Source organism: Beta vulgaris, chromosome 5, assembly GCF_026745355.1.
Source record: "Beta vulgaris subsp. vulgaris cultivar EL10 chromosome 5, EL10.2, whole genome shotgun sequence".
NCBI lineage: Eukaryota > Viridiplantae > Streptophyta > Magnoliopsida > Caryophyllales > Amaranthaceae > Beta > Beta vulgaris.
Window position 1 is genome coordinate 17195396 of NC_079206.1, and position 18752 is coordinate 17214147.

Consider the following 18752-nt stretch of genomic DNA (forward strand, 5'->3'; position numbering starts at 1 on the left):
ACACTGAGCAAAACCATATGCTTCTAAAATTCTTGTATATCAGCGTTGGACATACCACAATTATACATTGCACATTCATTCACATTTGCTTTCAAGCCAGAATTTTTTGAAAAAGCTTAAAAGCTCTCAACATCAAGTACACAGATGTATATTCTCCCTTGCAGCACATAATTAAATCGTCGGCAAAACACATATCTGTTAATTTCATCTCTTTACACCTAGGATGGTATTGAAACTGCTCTAATTCAGTGAGTTTTGTCAAGATTCTTGAGAAATACCCCATGCAGAGTACAAATAACAAAGGTGATATTGGATCACCTTGACTTAAGCCCCTGGCCTTAAAGGCTTAAAGAAATCCCTCATATTACCATTAAGCATTACAGAGAACATTGGTGTTGACACACATTCCATTATCAACTCCTTCAAGGTTGTAAGGAAACCCAATGTAGATAACATTTCTCTCAAAAATTCCCAACTTACTGTATCATATGTTTTTTGAAGATCAATCTCCAATATGCAACTAGCATTTACTTGCTTTCTTCCATAGTGCTTGACTAAATTCTGCAACACCATAATATTATGAATGATATACCTCCCATGTACAAAACCACTTTGATTCTCCATAATCAAATCTGGAAATACTTATCTGAGTCTCCCACAAAGAACCTTTGTAATACATTTGTAAATAGTATTATAATCGGATATAGGTCTAAATTCACTCACATTATGTGGGTATTTAGTTTTAGGAATTAGAGTGATCACTATATTATTCAATTCTTTCAAAATCTTCCCTCCTTATGCACGTAGTGCATCCAATACAACTGTTATCACTTCCTCGCCTACTAATTGCCTTGTGTCTGCATAGAAATAGGTGCTAAAACCATCTACTCTAGCAGCCTTACAACCAAGAATAGAAAATAGAGCCTTCTTAACTTTAGTAACAATATATGGTGCACACAAAATGCTCTTGTGCTAATCTGTAATCACATGATCAGGCCCGTCTCGAACTATATAAAGGCCCTGTGCGATCTCGTATTTGAAAAATTCAATAATGTAATAGCTCATCCATACTTCACATAATCATATTATGAATAAAAAATACGGTTATTTCATGAGGTACCCCTGAGTTCTTTGAAAATTCACGTGGTACCCATTTTTTTAAAAAAATTCACCAGGTACCCTTGAGTTTACTAAAAATGCACCAGATGCCCTTAATGACTAACGGCTTTAAGTTTCGTTAGTCATTAAGCCACGTGGCAACTTCGTATTGGCTCTCTAAAAAATATTTTGTTAATAATTAAACAAAATTAATAAAAAAACTTTAAAAAAATTAAAAAATTTTAAAAAAATCTCAACCCCTAGCCACCAGCCCACCACTGCCACCACCTTGCCACCACCTGCCGGCGGTAATCCCACCGCCTTTACCGCCTCCGTCACCCTCCTGCGCCGGCGAGGAGCGAGGACCGTTGGTGTCACACCCTCGCCGGTAGCCTTCCCCTCCCCGCATAACCAACATCCCGATGCCAAAACCCCAACCCACCCCCTCAAAAAACCTCCCTCCACCCCACGGCCGGCGCCTAAATCACATCCCCGGTGCCGGCGAACATTTCTCGACCATCCTCAACCCATTTCACTCCTTAAAACACCACATAAAACCCCCAAATCGAAAACCCCCAAATCAAAAATTAGGGTTTCGATTTGGGGGTTTTAAGATTTGTAGGTGGTTGTTTAAGGGGGGAAAGAGGGTGGGGATGGCAGGGAGTGGGGCGACGAAGCTTTGCCGGCGCCGTGGAGGGAGTTTTGGCGCCGGCTGTGGTGCAAAGGGGGTGTTTCAAGGGGTTAGGAGGGGGTTTCGAGGGGTGAAGGTGGTTTCGGAGGGAAGAGGAGGCTGCCGGGGAAGGGGTGGGGCAGGGAAGAGGAGGGCTGCCGGGGAAGTGGTGGGGCAGGGAAGGTCACTGGCGTAGGGGGTTGCGGGGTAGGGGTACTGCCGGCGAAAGGGGGCGGGGGTGGGGCGTGGTGCGGGGGGGGCAGTGGTGGCTGGGTTTGGTTTTTTTTTTTAAGTTTTTTATTAATTAATTAGTTTTTTTTTTAATTAACTAAATAATATTTTAGGGAGCCAATAGGAAGTTGCCGCGTGGCATATTAGCCCTTAATGACTAATGGTGTTAACGTCCGTTAGTCATTAAGGGTATCTGGTGCATTTTTGGTAAATTGAGGGGTACCATGTGAATTTCAAAAGTTTTGTGGGTACCATGTGAATTTTTTAAGTACTTAGGGGTACCTCATGAAATAACCGTAAAAAATAGTCTAAATAAGTAGATAAACTTTTTCTTTTTACTACTTGAACTTTCTCTATTTTGGGGCCCTCATAATTAAGGGGCCCTGTTTCATGGAACATGTTGAACATGCTAAAAGCCGCCCCTGCACATGATCTTCTTGAATTAACGTAACATTAACTGTTTTCCTTAAGGAGGGATCTATAGTCAAAAAAAATTCATAATAATGTAAGGAGGCATTAGAAACACTTGTAGGTGTATCCTGCCATACTCCATCAGTATCACACATACTATAAAATTAGTTATATGACCTTCTTGCTTTTAGACTCTGATGAATGAGTGTAGTATTCTCATCACCATCCTTGACCCAAGCCATATTGGCTTTTGAGCCAAATATTCAACATAAGCTTGATGTTTGATGTGATAGTCCTACACTGTTCTAAGTTCAACTTCTGCCAATTCAACATCTCTTAGAGATTCTGATGCAATAGCACGTGTGCTTCAGTCATATTCTTATACGATTTCACTTCAGCTGCTTGTAAATCTAAAAAACCTTATCGATCTATTCAAGATTTTCTATGCAGATTTCACATTTTTCAACTTTTAAGAACTTTGAACATTGTCTTTGCACATTAATGTTCCAAGCATTATCACTAGTAGAAAAAAGCTCATCCGATACAGTCAAAATTCGGGCTTACTGATCCGGTTTTGGTCCGGATCGGGTGACGTAGAAGCAATTATAAGAAATTAACTGATCATGTGGTTGCAATGCAAACTGAATCAATTAGGCATTAACTGATGCAGTTGCATCACAAAACCGGATCAGTTAGGCGATTGAACTGATGTGGTTTTGTAATAAAACTGCATCAGTAAAAGTTCATTCACATTTTAAAAAAAAGCATAGCCTATTGTCTAGGCTACAGGCAGAACATCAATCCAGCTTCAATTCACCGAATTTAAGGATTCGGAAAAACAAAAATAAAATTATATTCAACATTCCATCCCCATTCAAATCCACCAACATTCAACAATCACATAACAAAATTATAATTAAAAAAATCAACAAAACAAGAATAAATACAAAGAAGAAGATCAATTACTAATCCAAGAGGTTGTGAAATACAGTAAATTACAGAAAAAAAATTAAAAAATAACGAATAAACTAAATTACATGAAAAGGAAACCAATATAAAAATAAAAAAGAAGTTACACCAAAAATACTAACGAAATTACTCACGAAAATAAAAAGTAAATTGCGAATTGGGGTTTTTTACGAATTAGGGTTTGGAACTGGGCTTTTTTGGTACATTGTGGTTGGTTTTAAATTAGGGTTTTGTGCGTGGTTGTTTAGTTTTCAAAACGAGGGAGGGTGAGAGGAGTGATGATGGTTGGATGCGAATTAGGGTTCCGTCTCCCTTCTCTTCGATGCTACTTGTGTCGCGTTCATGCTCTCCTCTGCACTTGTGAATTATCGTTCGTGCTCTCCTCGTCGCTTGCGAATTGTCGTTCATGCTCGCCTAGCCGCTTGCAAATTGTCGTTCGTGCTCGCCTCGTTAAATTCATTGCTTGTATGGTGGTGGGCCTCGATGTTCGCTACATTCCAAGAGATCAAAGAGAGTGATGAGGGCTACAGTGGTTGTGTGATTCATCGGTGTTTGAGGTGATAGATGTGGTGTTTGGCTGATTCGATGGTGTTTGGGTGTTTAGGGTTTTGTGGGTGAGAGGAGGGCAAAGGGTTATTCAAGTGTTCAGGGTTTGCTGGGGTAGGTGGAAGAGAAACCAAATATTTAAGGAGGAACTCAAGTTGGGCCGCGCATCACCAAATATCTCGTGGGCTGCTTTCATGGAATGAAATCTGATGCGGTCCACAAAAGGACGCATCAGAATGTCCTCTCAGCTTTCCCTACAATTTCTAATATTGATTTTCGGATGCGGTTTTACAAAAACTGAATCAGTTACTAAGTGACATATAAGGTTTTCTCCGCTAGTGTATTCCTGACCTTCTCCTCAAACTTTGGTGCCAATCTTCACATTCTGTAATATTTAAAAGGATATCTTCCTTATCTAATCTTAAGATATATAACCAAGACTGCAGGTGAGTGATCAAGCTCTCCCTCACACAAATGAAACCCCAGCCGTATTAAAAATAGGTTGCCATTGCTGATTTGCCATAATTATATATAGCTTTAAAAATACTCTTAAATTCCCCTGCTGCTTATTAATCCATGTGAAAAAATTGTATGTGCTTTGTATATCATTCATACCACAATATGCCATACATAGCTTCATATCCCTCATATCAGATTCTTTAACATGTGATCCAATCCTCTCATCAGTGTGCATCACATAATTAAAATCACCACACATAATCCAGGGTTCATCTACCTTGAATTGCTTAAGATCCTCCCATAATCCCTCCCTTTTAGCTCTTTCATTAAAACCATAAATGAAAGTGTAATAAAAACTAGGTTTACCATTCATAGTTTATATCAGACAATGAAGCAACTGACTAGAACCTTTCTAAATATCTTCCTAAAAACTTCTTGCCTTCCTCCCAAGATAATCTACCTCTATTATGATAATTAGAATTGGTAGTAAAACACCAACCACTATAAAGTCTTTGGTAAAGACTACCTAGATTAGTAGTCCTTATTTTTGTTTCTGAGAGGCTAACAATACTAATAGATAGTTTGTGAATATAGTGCTTCACATATAACTGTTTCTTAGTATTATTACTTCCTCTTACATTCCAACACAACATCTTATACATTACCAATAGGAGGTGCTCCCGCTCCTGACTGTTCTTGTTCATTCCTAGCTTCATTAACCTGTTCAACAACTCTTTCCTGTGCCATATAAAGCTTAACAAGAGCTTAAAAATTATTCTTAGTATGAGTCTTTTGCACACTCGAAGTTCTGACCTTTATTGGCTTCAATGCTTTTTGAAAGTCATTAAGATCCATTTCAGTTGTAGTATTCTGCTTCTCTACTTGTATCATAATAGTTTTTGTGTTTAATGATCAGGCTTGTATCAGCGGGTTTAAGCTGCTTAGGAACCTAAATATGCTTCTTCTGCCGCCTACAATCCTTTCTTAAATGACCAATGCTTTTACAATGTTCGCATTGATTAGGTTTCCATTCAAACATTACAGGAACCTCTGCTAGGTTACCATGTTCATTCCAAAATTACACTACATCTGGAAATTCCTTATCCAACTTCACCTTAATCAACACCCGAGCATATTGTAATTTGTCTCTATTACGTGTTGCATCATCACGTTTAATTGGATCACCTATTTGTGATGTAATCTTATGTAACGATTTCTCCCCCGGTACTTAAGGTGCAATTGTAATTGAACCCATATTGGAAGTGTTTTCAGATCATCCTTCTCAAAATCAATTTATGATGTCCAAGACTTCACAATCACTGGTTTATTATCCAAAAAATAGTGACCCTCTAGGACTTTATCCCTAGCATCCATAGCCTTGAACCTCACCAAAAATATACCCCTCTTAATCATCGCCACTTTTTCCACATTATGACTCTTCCAAACTCATCGAAAAAACCTTTTATCACATGTACAGGAGGTTAAACCTTACAACGTAACATATAACTGAAGAACTCCAGTAGTCTATCTCCTCTTGAATGCCCTCAAGCTTAATATGAACTGGTTCATGCTCAAATTTATCTATTTTAATTCTCTACAGGTTTATCATGTTCTTTTTCAACATTTTCCAAATTTTCACAATCATGATCATCCTCTAAGTCTTCACAATCAATAAATTGCTGAAAGATTGGATGGTTACCTGAGTTATTCATCTGAGAAATTTTGTTCGTATTATCATGAATGGATTGTAACCATTCATTAGATTTATGTCTGATTTCAGATTGCTGCTGTAAATTCTGAAACAAAGATTTAGGGGTTAAAATCTCTCCAATCCCTAGACCAAAGTCCAGTGCCTCAATCCCGATGGTCTCATCCATAAACTTCGTTCTCAATGCTTGAGAATCTGGTGTAGATCCTCTTGCTTTTTCCTCTCGATTATTATGCTCTTTAGTTAGAGATTCGCTGGATTTCCTTGCCATGGCAACGAAGAAAACATTCGTCGACTGGAAAACTTGGAGAGGAAGTTTGTTAGATTGAAATTTCAATTATCAGTTTGATAATATTTGCATTAAAACATTGCTTGGTTGTTTAATTGGATAAAACATGACATAAATCAATATTAAGTAAAGGCTATCAATGGGCGAATTTGATTCCTGATCTTATTTTTACCGGCCTTCACCCTCAAACTATATCTATAGTTCATTGACCATTAATAGAGTCATGATGGGAAAATCTACATTGAATCAGTCTCGAAGTTTTTTTCTATGATTTTCCAATATCCAATTATGTTTATGAGTTTTTCTTTAAAGACTTGTTTGTGACTTCTCTCTATTTCAAAATGTTTTCAATAAAACCTTTATAATGAGATAGTGATATACGCGATCATCCCACATCATGTGAATAAAAACACGCCCACACTTAGTGATGAGGCTTTATTCCTTTTTGATGAAAATCAGTGACGAGGTTTAAAACTTGGAATTTACACCCCTATAATAAATTAAGTTATAGGCGCATGGCGATATATATAGAAGTTCAACATTTTATCATGATCAAAATAAAAAAGCTAGCATGCATTATGAATTCATCTTCAAAACGGAGTAATACTTAAGTTTAAAGGGTTAACTAAAGATAAATTGATACAATGGTTTTTTCACCAGATACCCCGAATTTTCAAAAAATTCACTAGGTACCCCTCATGTTTTCAAAATTCAGCAGGTACCCTTTAATTATTGTTTATTAGCATTAAGTGCCCCTACACTTAACGGAAGTTAGTGCTCTATTAGCCCAAATTTACAAGTTTGCCGGTAATTTTGTGGTGCCATAATGGTAACTCATGTCAGACATCATCACTTCCAAAAAATTCGTCCCTCAACTTCCACTCCTCTATTTTGGTTCATCCATGTAACCCTAAACTGAGGATTTTCAACAAAATTCTTTAACCATTTGGTGCGCATTAGGAAGTTATTTTGGTCAGATTGTTGTTGAGATGAAGATTCGCAATATAAGATTGAAGGAAAAGTGTGATTTTGTGGAATTGCGAAGAAGTTGAAAATTTCACAGCGAAGGTTAAAATACTGCAAAAACGTAAAAATTTTCTTTATTTTCTTCAACCTAAAGTGCTTTGAAGTTCAATAATTTCACACTTGTTGCATGTAAAATGTTTTGCATTGTTTTAGGATGTTAGGGTTAGTTGTGGTTCTTTGGCTGTAATTTTATCAAAATTTTTGTGCTTTGTTTTTTTTTACTTTGTGTTAATTTTGATGATATGTGATTATTAAGATGGTTGTTGTGTGGTTATTTGTGCATTTCAATACTCGTGATTTTGATGTTAGGGTAGAGGGCACTGATTTGCATCATCTAATAGGCTTGTTTGCGGATTTACTTGAGGAATCATTAAAGCAGAATGTGTAGACCCTTGCCAAGTATTTAGGTTTGTTCTTGCAAAAAAAAAAAAGATAATGAGGAGAGGGAGAAACTTGAGAACATGAGGAGAGTACATGAGATATTCAAGAGCGAGAGAGAGAAAAAGGATGAGGAAAGGAGGAGACAAGAAGAAGAGGAAGAGCAGAGGAGGTTGGAAGAAGAGAAGGAATATGCAATTGGGTTCTGTGTTCCTATTGAAGTACATATGTTGTCTGTTGACAATTATAAGGTTGAGTACATAAGAGTGTACTCAATACAGGAAGCTGATGAAGTGGTCCCTGGTTTTTCACAACCAAACCTGAAGCTTAAACCTAAGACCCTGTTGACACCTCTCAACCCGTAAATAAGACACAACCTAATCTAGTGAGGCCTGGCCCACAACAACACCAATAAATGAGCCATAACCCACAACAACAAAACTTATAAAAAGAACCCCAAGGAAAAAAACTACAGCCACCCCCAAGAAAAAGAAATTAACGCCAAGACCCAAGAAGGCTGGCCTTAGACAGCACATCCCCTCTGACCCCACCCCCTCACACAGCCTACAGAAACACATCCCACCCAGCCCATTTCCCCTGAGCCCAACCCATATGAGCCCGACCCCTCACAGCCCACTGAAACACAACCCCGAACCCACTGAAACACATCCCACCCAGCCAACGCCCTCGCAACCTACTGAAACACAGTCCCCAATCTTTCCCTATTCATCACGCCCCAACTGAGTCCAACCCACCATCACCACATATTTATATGACACCCCCATTTGAGCATACCCCATATGAGCCCACTCCAGTTGACCAAGCTTATGTGGTGAAAGGGAAGGGAAAGAAGGCTAGGCCCTCAGATTTTAGAGTTCCTAAAACCACAACTAAGAGGCAGGGCATCGATGTTCCAAAAGGATAAGGAACTGGGAGGCAGGGCTGTGGAAAGAGACTAAAGACGGTGGATTTTGGGGATGATGATGGAGATGATGAACCAAGCAGTGATGATGAGCACTTCATTGATGAGGAGGATGAAGAAACATCAGAAGATGATGATGTTTTAGGGGAGTTCATTGTAGATAAGAATGAGGATGTTTTTGCATATGATGATGTATCGTCTGAGAAAGCTTTTGAAGATTTCCTAGATGGGAGCTCTAGTATGGACAAGTTGTATAGGAATGGTAAGATTTGGAATGAACAGCCATATGGGTCTATTGCACTAGAGCCTTGGTTTATCGTTCCAACTTGGGTTTTTGGAGGTTCTGAGGGATTTTTGCATTCTAGAAGGCTTTGGTCTTCTTGTCTTTGAAGGCTCATAGCAAGAGGTTTACAGCTTGTTGCATGATGGAAGCATGTGAATGGAGGATACATGCTTCCTGATTAACTGATAAAATCAATTGGGCCATCAAGACCATTAAGGAGGGATATACGACATGTGGGAGATTAGAGGAGAACCCCATGGTCTCTTCTTCTTAGTTGTGTAAGAAATTGTCGGAAGTCATCAAAACAACCCCTGATATTCCTGTTGAGTCTTTGCAAAAGGTTATTCAAGAGAAGTTTAGGGTGACAGTTTAGAAAAGGTTATTCAACAAGGTAAAAACCATGGTTAAGGAGGAGATTCATGGAGGGTTTGCTGAGGCTTAAAGCTTACTCCCCACATATGTTGAGTTGATAAAGTCCAAAAACCCATGGTCATATGCCCTTATAACATGGACAGGGAGCATAGGTCAGGTAGCACCAAGATTCAAGGCCCTTTTTTTCATTTCACTAGTGGAAAAAACCCATCTAATGTGGTCAAAATCGGGCTTACGGATGCGGTTTTTGTCCGCATCAGATGGGCCTGCAGCAGCTAACCAAAAAATTCGATGTGGTTGAAAACAGCATCAGTATAGCAAAAATCTTATGCGGTTTTCCAGAATAACCGCATCAGATTGTGTATTTTGAAAAAAAAAAGTGACGAGCAACAGATAAAGCTCACAAAACCTAAACTAAACTAATGCAAGCCAAAATCTGTAGAGAAATTGAACAATATGATAGTGAAAATCTGAACATACAAAATTAGTATAAATTAGTAGAGAGATTTACAAAATCACCAAACCAAAAATTCATAGAAAATGTTAACTAAATTACATTATAATTACAAAAAAATACAATAAAAATGCAAACAAAATTCCAAGATAATAACAAAAAACAACACCAAATAAACGAAACAAAAACTAAAGAAATTTTAATAGAAATCCGATTATTACAAACACTAGGTCATGTTCGTTAGAAATTGAACAGAAATCCAAAAATTAGAAAAACAAATGAAAAAAAAACCTACAACGAACGCTAGGTCAAAAAGAAATCCAGAAATTAGAAGAGGGAGTTCAGATCTGGTTGAGCGCAATTTTCGAAGCGGCGGAGAAGAGTGAGTTCGTTTACTGGCGAAGACACAAAGCGACGGCGAAAAAGGGCGATGCATTGTCGTGTTCGTTGGTGGCGTGTATTCGTCGTTGGGAGGAGAAAGAAGGGAGGAAGATTGTGGAGATGGTGTTGTTCGTCGTTGCAAGGAGAAAGGAGGGAGGAGGGTTGTGGAGATGTGAACCGGACTGAGGGAGGAGGGAGGAGGGAGGGAGGAGAAAGGAGGGTTTACAGTTGTGGAGATGTGAACCGGACTGAGGGAGGAGAGAGGAGGGAGAAAGGAGGGTTTAGGGTTAATGAATGTTAAGGATGGCGTGTGTTTTATTTGGGGACGGGGACTGGTCCTTGAGACAAACTGGGCCATGAGGGATTGGGCGTGTGATTTATTTGGGCTACAATCTGATGCGGTCCCCGTAAAACCGCATTAGTTTATATAATCTGATGCGGTCCACAAGAAGACCGCATCAAATTATACTCCCAACTTTCCCTCACATTTTCAATGTCCATTTTCGGATGCGGTTTTATAAAACCGCATCTATTACTAAGTGACATATAAGGTTTTTTTCACTAGTGTTTGCAGCACAAGTGAAGGGATTTTTAAGGGTTATAGGCCTTTAAGAGGCATTGATGGGGCACACTTGAGTGGATATTGTAAACGGATCATATTGTCTTCTCTAGGTGTGGATGGAAATAATGAAATATTTTTTATTACATATGAGATTGTTGATACTAAGAGCACATAATCTTTGGAGTACTTTTTTAGTAACTTGAGGCTGTGCTTTGAAAAAGAAGGGTGCAACAGATATATTGGTGCTTCATTAGTGATAGGATGAGAGGGGTTGATGTTGCTGTGTATGGGGGTGTTTCCAAGGGTACCAGTAGGGTTTGTTGCCAGCATTTATACATGAACTACAAGAATTTGGGCTAAAATGGATCAGCCTTCCACAAGTTATTCTCGATTGCAGCAAATGCCTACAACATATATGTGTTCAACAAAGCAATGGATAAGATCTTGACTTTTGATAAAGATATTGTTGCCTATCTAGAAAACACCACAGAGCAGTGGTCTAGGCATATGCTTGACACAATAATCAGTTGTGATCACAATACCACAAATTTTGTGGAAAGTTTCAATGCCTGCACCAAAGCTCATAGAGATTTACCTGTGTTCAAGCTACTTGAAGGTATACAATTGCAACTTTTTTATTTTTCAATTTTTCCTTGATCTGAATTATTATTGATCTAACATTTTTGTTTACTTTTTTCAGCCATAAAAGTCTGGTCAATGAAGAGGACTGGTGCAAGGCTTGACAATGCTATTGACATGGAGCCAAAATAACTCACTAATTATATATGCTACAAAGGTGCTAGAAACTAGGAGTGGGGATTCAAGATTTTGTCATACAAAAGAGAGCAAGAAAGGCCACCTAAGCAACCTAGCAACATTTGCATCTTCCGAACAGATTTATTTGGGTAATTAACTCAAATCAGTTTTTGTAAAGCTACAGCGATATGGGCAAACCAGTTTTTGTAAAGATACGATGATTTAGTGTCCTTTGTTATGGTGATTAGGGAAAGTCGATTTCGTAAAGAAACTAAATGGCAGATTAGTTTTTGGTTGTGCATACATGTTTATGCTACAATGATAATTATGTTACACAACTTTTTTTCATTCTTGTGGCAAACATTACATCACTCACTTCCAAATTACAAAGAGAAGCAATAAAAAAATAATTAACCCTTAATCGTATGGCTAACTAACTTCTTTCGTTCTTTAAGCTTCTTCTTCATTTGCTTCAACTCTTCTTGCATATTTTCATTCTCTGACCTTCCCATGCTTTGTGCCTCATGATGGATGCCTCCACTTTACTCCACCCAACCTTTACACCACCTAAAAGTGTCACCGACTCACACTTAAAGTACAATCGTTGTGGGTTTAAACTTGAATTAGAACTTCTAATTGTGAATTTCCTCCAACATCTACACATTCGATTTGGAACCCTAATGTATGTAGACTCTTAGGTTGAGGAGGATGTTTTATATAGAGAACTCATTAGGATAATTTAGAGAGATGGTAAAAAGAGAGTACTAGTAAGGATGTTAAAAGGGGGATTTGCAATATATAAATAAACTGAGTAAAAGCACCTAACGGCTAGTTTTTAAAAGCAGTTTCTATTCGTTAACTTGCAGGTTGTATTTGAAAACATTTAGAATATTTGGTGAAAAAAAATTCAATTTAAGGGTACCTTGTGATTTAAAGTTTACTCCAACGGAAGGTTGATAGTAGAGGAATTTGGGTGTATTTATATAAAATTGTGGGGTACCTGGTGAATTTTGAAAGCATAGGAGAGTACCTGGTGATTTTTTTTTTTTTTTGAAAACTTGGAGTATCTGGTGAAAAAATCATTAATACAATGATTTAAGAAATCGATTGCTAGAAAATGATTCATTATTGATGTATCATATTAACGTTAGTTACAACTTAAACGAGTTAATTAAATAAGTTAATTTCTTCTTTAACGATTTGAACCCGTTTAGTTAAAATACTTAAATTAGAGTTATACATATTCATCACAACTATTATCTAATCTATACAAATATATTAAAAGGTGTGCATAACATCGTTTATATGCCACGTGCCACTCTCCTTCTGCCACTAGAATTTTGCCACGTGTCTATTAATCAATAATAAGTTAGATGATCATTATTTAAAAAATATATATGCTAAAGCTTGGGCACGAATAACCCCTGACCTCATGTAAGGATTTCCAAAGACTCACCATCTCATTTAACATCCTGTAATGATTCATATTTCCAAAAAAAATTATAGATATGTGTTGTAATTTGTAATGTGGCAATAAATTTCTACTTCCAGCCATGAAATTTATTTTTCTTATTTGATTTCTTTTTTGTAGTCATCCCCTTGCTCCATCTTCCCTTTCGAAATTCACCATGAATGTAAGAGTCATCTACTTCGTAACTAATGGCGTAGTTTTACAAATTATTCTTGATACTAATCAGATCTTATTGTATTGTTCGAGAATACGAATCAGGAGATAGAGTTTAAAGGTCAGAGGGAAACTCCCATAAAGAAGGTCAGTGAAATTGTTAATCATAGCACAAATTCCTTGATTGCGTATATAATTTATTTTAGGTGTGTTTTTATGTTCCATGTGGAACCTTTCCTCTTGCACTAGAATTCACGTGTGCAATGAACCAACAATAGATTGGTCATCATATTTTTTGGAAAAAATATAATGATATCTTGAATCGACTCTATGACCTATTAATAGGTATTAAGATACATTTACAGCCACACCAAGTGATATATGGTGTAATTATATTAAAATTAAATTATTAATAGATGAAAAGTTATAAGTACCGAGGTATAGTCTGGATCTAAAAACTAGTTACTATTTAAGAGAATTTAATATCAATTTCTCTAACTTTTGGATTTCTTTTTTTCTTTTTTTTTTTTGATAAGTAAGTAAGCAGTTCATATCAAACAAAACACCACAACATCCTAACAGCGACCATGCATAACCAAGGTCCTGAAACTATTACAAAGCTTCAATCCATCTCCTATCATTCTGACTAATCTTCTTAGGCATGACTGTGATACATCTATGCTTGACATCACACTTAATTTTCTTTACAGTATGAGCTATACAAGGGATTTTTCCTTCCCATAAAGCTAGATTTCTAGCCTGCCATATACAGTATATCACAGCCTCAAGAGCAGCTGCTTGGACCATTCTCCTGTATTTTGAATCTCGTCTCCTACTAACCAGCCAGTGTATGACTTGCTGCCAGTCCTGACTTCTTATTGTGATTCCACACCATTGTTTAATTTCACTGAGACATCTTCTACTATACTCACAGTCAAAGAATAAATGTCTATGATCTTCTGTATGCTCATCACATATCAGACACTTATTACTGTCACACACCCCCCAGCTTTGTAATTTCTCTCTTGTCATTAGCCTTCCTTGAGTTGCAAGCCAACTACAGAACTGATGTCTTGGTATTCCCATTCTCCCCCATATAACAGTGCTCCATGGTTTCTTTTCAAATTCACCAGTGAGCTTTGCATAAACCTCAGTAATTGAGTATTGTGGCATCATTTGAAACTGAGCCTGAGTATAGTGCCTTTTAAGGTATTCTTTCACAGCAGACCTGTCGCCAGTACCGCTACTAGTGCTTTTGGCTTATACCCACCATATCTGTTGTTTAATGTGTATAGTGTAGCCCACTTAACCCACAAATTATCACTTTTCTTCTCAACAGCCCATACATACTTCCCCATAGCAGCTATATTCCAAAGATACACTTCCTTACACCCAGCCCTCCTGCACTTTTAGGGTGTGCACCTTGCACACACTCTCCCATTTCACATACCCTGCCTTCATACTAAAGTGACATCCTGTCCACAAGAAAGCTCTACAAATGTTACTAACATCTTGTAGCACCTTTTTAGGTAAAATCATAACCTGAGCCCAATAAGAATGTAAGCTTATTAGGACTGAATGAATGAGTTGTGTCCTTCCTGCAAAAGAAATGTTCCGAGAACTCCAAGTTCTTATTCTTGCCACCATTTTCTCAGTGAGGTTCTCACATTCTGCTACTGATATTCTTTTATTGCAAATTTGCACCCCCAGGTATCTGAAAGGTAATACTTCTCTTTTGAAGCCTGATCTGTTTAAGGCCCTTGTATATCTTCCTCCTGCATCCCACTGAAGTACATAGCTGACTTGTTACTATTAGCTTGTAGGCCTGATGTTTCAGAGAAAAGTTTAAAGCCACTGAGCACAAGGTGGATTGCTTTGGAATCTCCTTTACAGCATAAGAGAATATCATCGGCAAAACACAAATGAGTGATTTTCATTGCTTTACATTGAGGATGGAACCCAAAATCCTCTTTTTCACTTATCTTCTTCATGATTCTAGATAAGTACTCCATGCAAACTACAAAGAGGAGTGGAGATAAGGGATCACCTTGTCTCAATCCTCTTTGGGAAGGAAAGTATCCATGCATAGTCCCATTAATCATCAAGGAGAACTTGGGTGTCTCCACACATGTCATAATGTAGCCAATGAATCTCTCAGGGAACTTCAAGTTTTCCAGCATCTCTCTCAGAAAACTCCACTCAACAGTGTCATATGCCTTCCTCATATCAATTTTCATCATACAGCTGGGTCTACTCTTCCTTTTACCATACTGATGCACCATATCTTGACATATCATGATGTTGTGCATGATATTCCTACTGTGAACAAAAGCTCCTTGTGTGTCCATGATGATATCAGGAAGGACTTCCCTCAGTCGGTTACACAGCACCTTTATGATACACTTGTAGATCACATTGCAACAGGATATTGGTCTGTAATCACCCACATTACTAGGACACTTGACTTTAGGGATCAAAGTGATAGAGGTTGAGTTTATCTCTTTTAATAGTCTTCCAGTATGGAAGAAGTCCACCACTGCATCTATGATGTCCCTTCCAATTATGTGCCAGCAGTCCTTGTAAAACTGACTTCCAAATCCATCAGGGCCAGGAGCCCTATCCCCATGTATAGACCACACAGCCTGTTTAACTTCCTCACCATTCACAGGTCTTAACAGCAAGTCACAATGTTCTTGACTCACCAAAGGCCCACACTGAACCACCCTTCTCTTTACTGACTTCCTGCTCTCAACTCTAGCTCCAAGTAACCCCTGGTAATATTGAAGAAAGGCATCATTCACCTCCTGTGGATCATCCACCCAAACACCATCTTCATTATGTATACTAAATATAGCATTATGTAACTGTCTCTGCCTTATGCTTCTATGAAAGACTTTAGTGTTAAGGTCTCCATCCCTCAACCAATCTCCTTTAGCCTTCTGTTGCAGGAATTGCATGTACACCTGTTGAGCATTTTTAGCTTCCATTGCAGCTGCTGCTTCTTGTCTTCTCAAGGTCATATCACCAGGTTGTTTATGAACCTGTTCCTGACATTGCTGTAACCACTGTCTTTTTTGTTCAGCCTTTGCTTGCAGGTCATGGAACCCTTCCTTATTAAATTTCTTCAACACCTCCTTCAATCTCTTCAGCTTATGAGCAACTCTAAACATAGGAGTGCCATGAATTGGACTATTCCAACTCTCATTCACCAGTGTTTCAAAATTAGCAGCTGTCCTCCACATAGCAAAGTATCTAAATGGCTTCTTCCCCCTATTCACAGTAGGATAAGAAGTCATAATTACAGGGCAGTGATCAAAGTCACCCTCAGGGTGAAACATTGCTTCAGTATGTGGGTAAGCCTCCATCCAAGCCTCATTGCACATTACTCTGTCTATTTTAGAGTATACTCTATTTTCAGCCTCTTGCTTATTGTTCCAGGTGTAGAAACACCCTGTAGCCTTCATATCTTCCATCTTGCATTGCTCCACACATTTCCTAAATTCCAGAATTTCAGAATTTCTCACAGGGGCCCCAATCCTCTCATTCATATGCAATACATTATTGAAGTCACCCATCCACACACATGCTTCACTCGCTGTCTGAAGGTTTATCAGATCCCTCCATAGCTCCACTCTATTGTCATGCTCATTAAAAGCATACACAAAAGTACCATAAAATGCTCTCCCCACCTTTGGCTCAATATAGCAATGTATGAGTTGACTTGTGCAGCAGACAATATTCACATTAAAAAAATGTGGATTCCACATCAGAATTATTCTCCCACCCTTATGGAATTGAGAATTGCTTGTAAAGCACCAACCCGGACAAACTCTAAGGTAAAGGTCACCCATCTTGTTCACCTTTACCTTAGTTTCTAAGAGGGTAACCAGACCAGCTTGGTGAGTAGCTATGAATTCCTTAACTACTCGTTGTTTAGCTAGACTGTTTAACCCCCTTACATTCCAGCATATAATCTTACTCATTACCCTCTGGAGGGCCTTCCACCCTCCACCTTCATTGCCACCAACTTGACAAGCTACATCCCCCACATGTACCTCTTCAATCAAAGCCTGGAATGAGTTTTGTATATGTACCGGACTAGCTTGCTGAGACCTAGCTCTAACAGGACCAGCCACCTCCTTGTACTCCTTAAGGTTCTTCTCAGTATGCTGTGTTTTCAGTGGCATTTCAACATTTACCTTCCTTTGCGACACCCTAGTCACCTCCTTCTTACAATTATCACTCAAATGCCCATATTGCTCACACTTCCCACATTTTTCAGGTTTCCATTCATATATCACATCAATGGATGTCAGCACCTCCTTCTCATTAAAGAATCTAATCTGATCTGGAAAACTTTGATCAACCTTTGCTTCAATCATCACTCGAGCGAAATGTAATCTCTCTCTCTTTGATGTTGCCTGATCAGTCCGTAAAAACTTACCAATTTGCCCTGCAATCTTGGCTAAGCTCTTTTCACCCCAATATTTCAGATCCATTTTGTGCAATTGAATCCACATCGGCACCGTATGGATCACCTCCTTGGACAAATCCAAATCAGGAGACCACGCTTGTATGATTAGTGGTTTTTTATCAAAAAATTGAAATCCACCATTCAGCACAATATCTCTGCTCTCCATAGATGTGAATCGCACTATCACCACCCCTTTCTTGATACTAACCACCTTATCCACACCAAGATTCTTCCAAATCCGCCTAATAAATCCTTCCAGAACATATATTGGTGGATTCGCACCCAAGACATAGCATACTATTGATGATTGCCAGAAATCAACTTCATCTTGTATGTCATCGTTCGTAATTTTCACATAATTTCCAGAATCAGCATTTTCAGGCATGTTTTTATTCATTATCTCAATTCTATCAACATTTCCTACTATATTATACTCCTCAATCACCTTATTCTGCTCATTCAAATGTAAATTTTGATTACCTGGCTCCATCTGTAAAACAGGGGTTGATATCACCTTATCCTTTTGGTTTGATTTGATCACCGTCATCCATTCCGAAAAGTTCAATCGCACCTCCGATTGTTGTTGCAAATCTCGTAACGATGATTTTGGAGACAAAATTTGTCCCAAATTCGCAACCTCATCATCATCCGAACTCTCAAAATCCAACGCCTGAACCCCCAATATTTCATCCATCGTACGTGTTTTCTTCGCCTGTGAAGATGAAGGCACCTTCAATTCCATCACCTTATCACCGGATTGAGAGGGTTTTGAATTTACTCTTGCTCTAGTTTTCCTAGCCATGGCAGCTCAAAAGTTGAGAGAAAAGCTAGAGAGAGAAAGTTCCCGCCCTCTAATTACATCCATTTTTTTTTTCTTTTTTTCTTCCCTAAGGTAAAGTGAGTAAATGAAAAATATTCGGAAGTGGTATAACTCGGTATTAGATCCAGGTGTGAGTAAATCCGACTAGGGATGTGCAAGGGTTGGGTCTGGGTTCGGTCCAGCCAAACCCTAGACCCGGACCCTAAATTATTTTGCAGACCCAAACCCGGACCCTAACCCTAAGGGTCTGAAAAAAATGGACCCTAACCCAGACCTTTAAGGTCTGTAGGGTCTAGAGGGTCTGGAAGGTCCAGGCCTA

At 38.4% G+C, this 18752-nt stretch overlaps 1 protein-coding gene across 1 annotated transcript; it reads right to left on the bottom strand.

Moving 5' to 3' along the window:
* Nucleotides 1-13751: 13751 nt before the first annotated feature.
* LOC130591355 (uncharacterized) lies at nt 13752-14497 on the bottom strand. Its single transcript, XM_057394639.1, has 2 exons — nt 14381-14497; nt 13752-14327 (listed from the first exon to the last, which is right to left on the bottom strand). Exons 1-2 carry the CDS (start codon nt 14495-14497, stop codon nt 13752-13754), a joined length of 693 nt encoding a protein of 230 aa, XP_057250622.1.
* Between the last annotated feature and the right edge of the window lie 4255 nt (nt 14498-18752).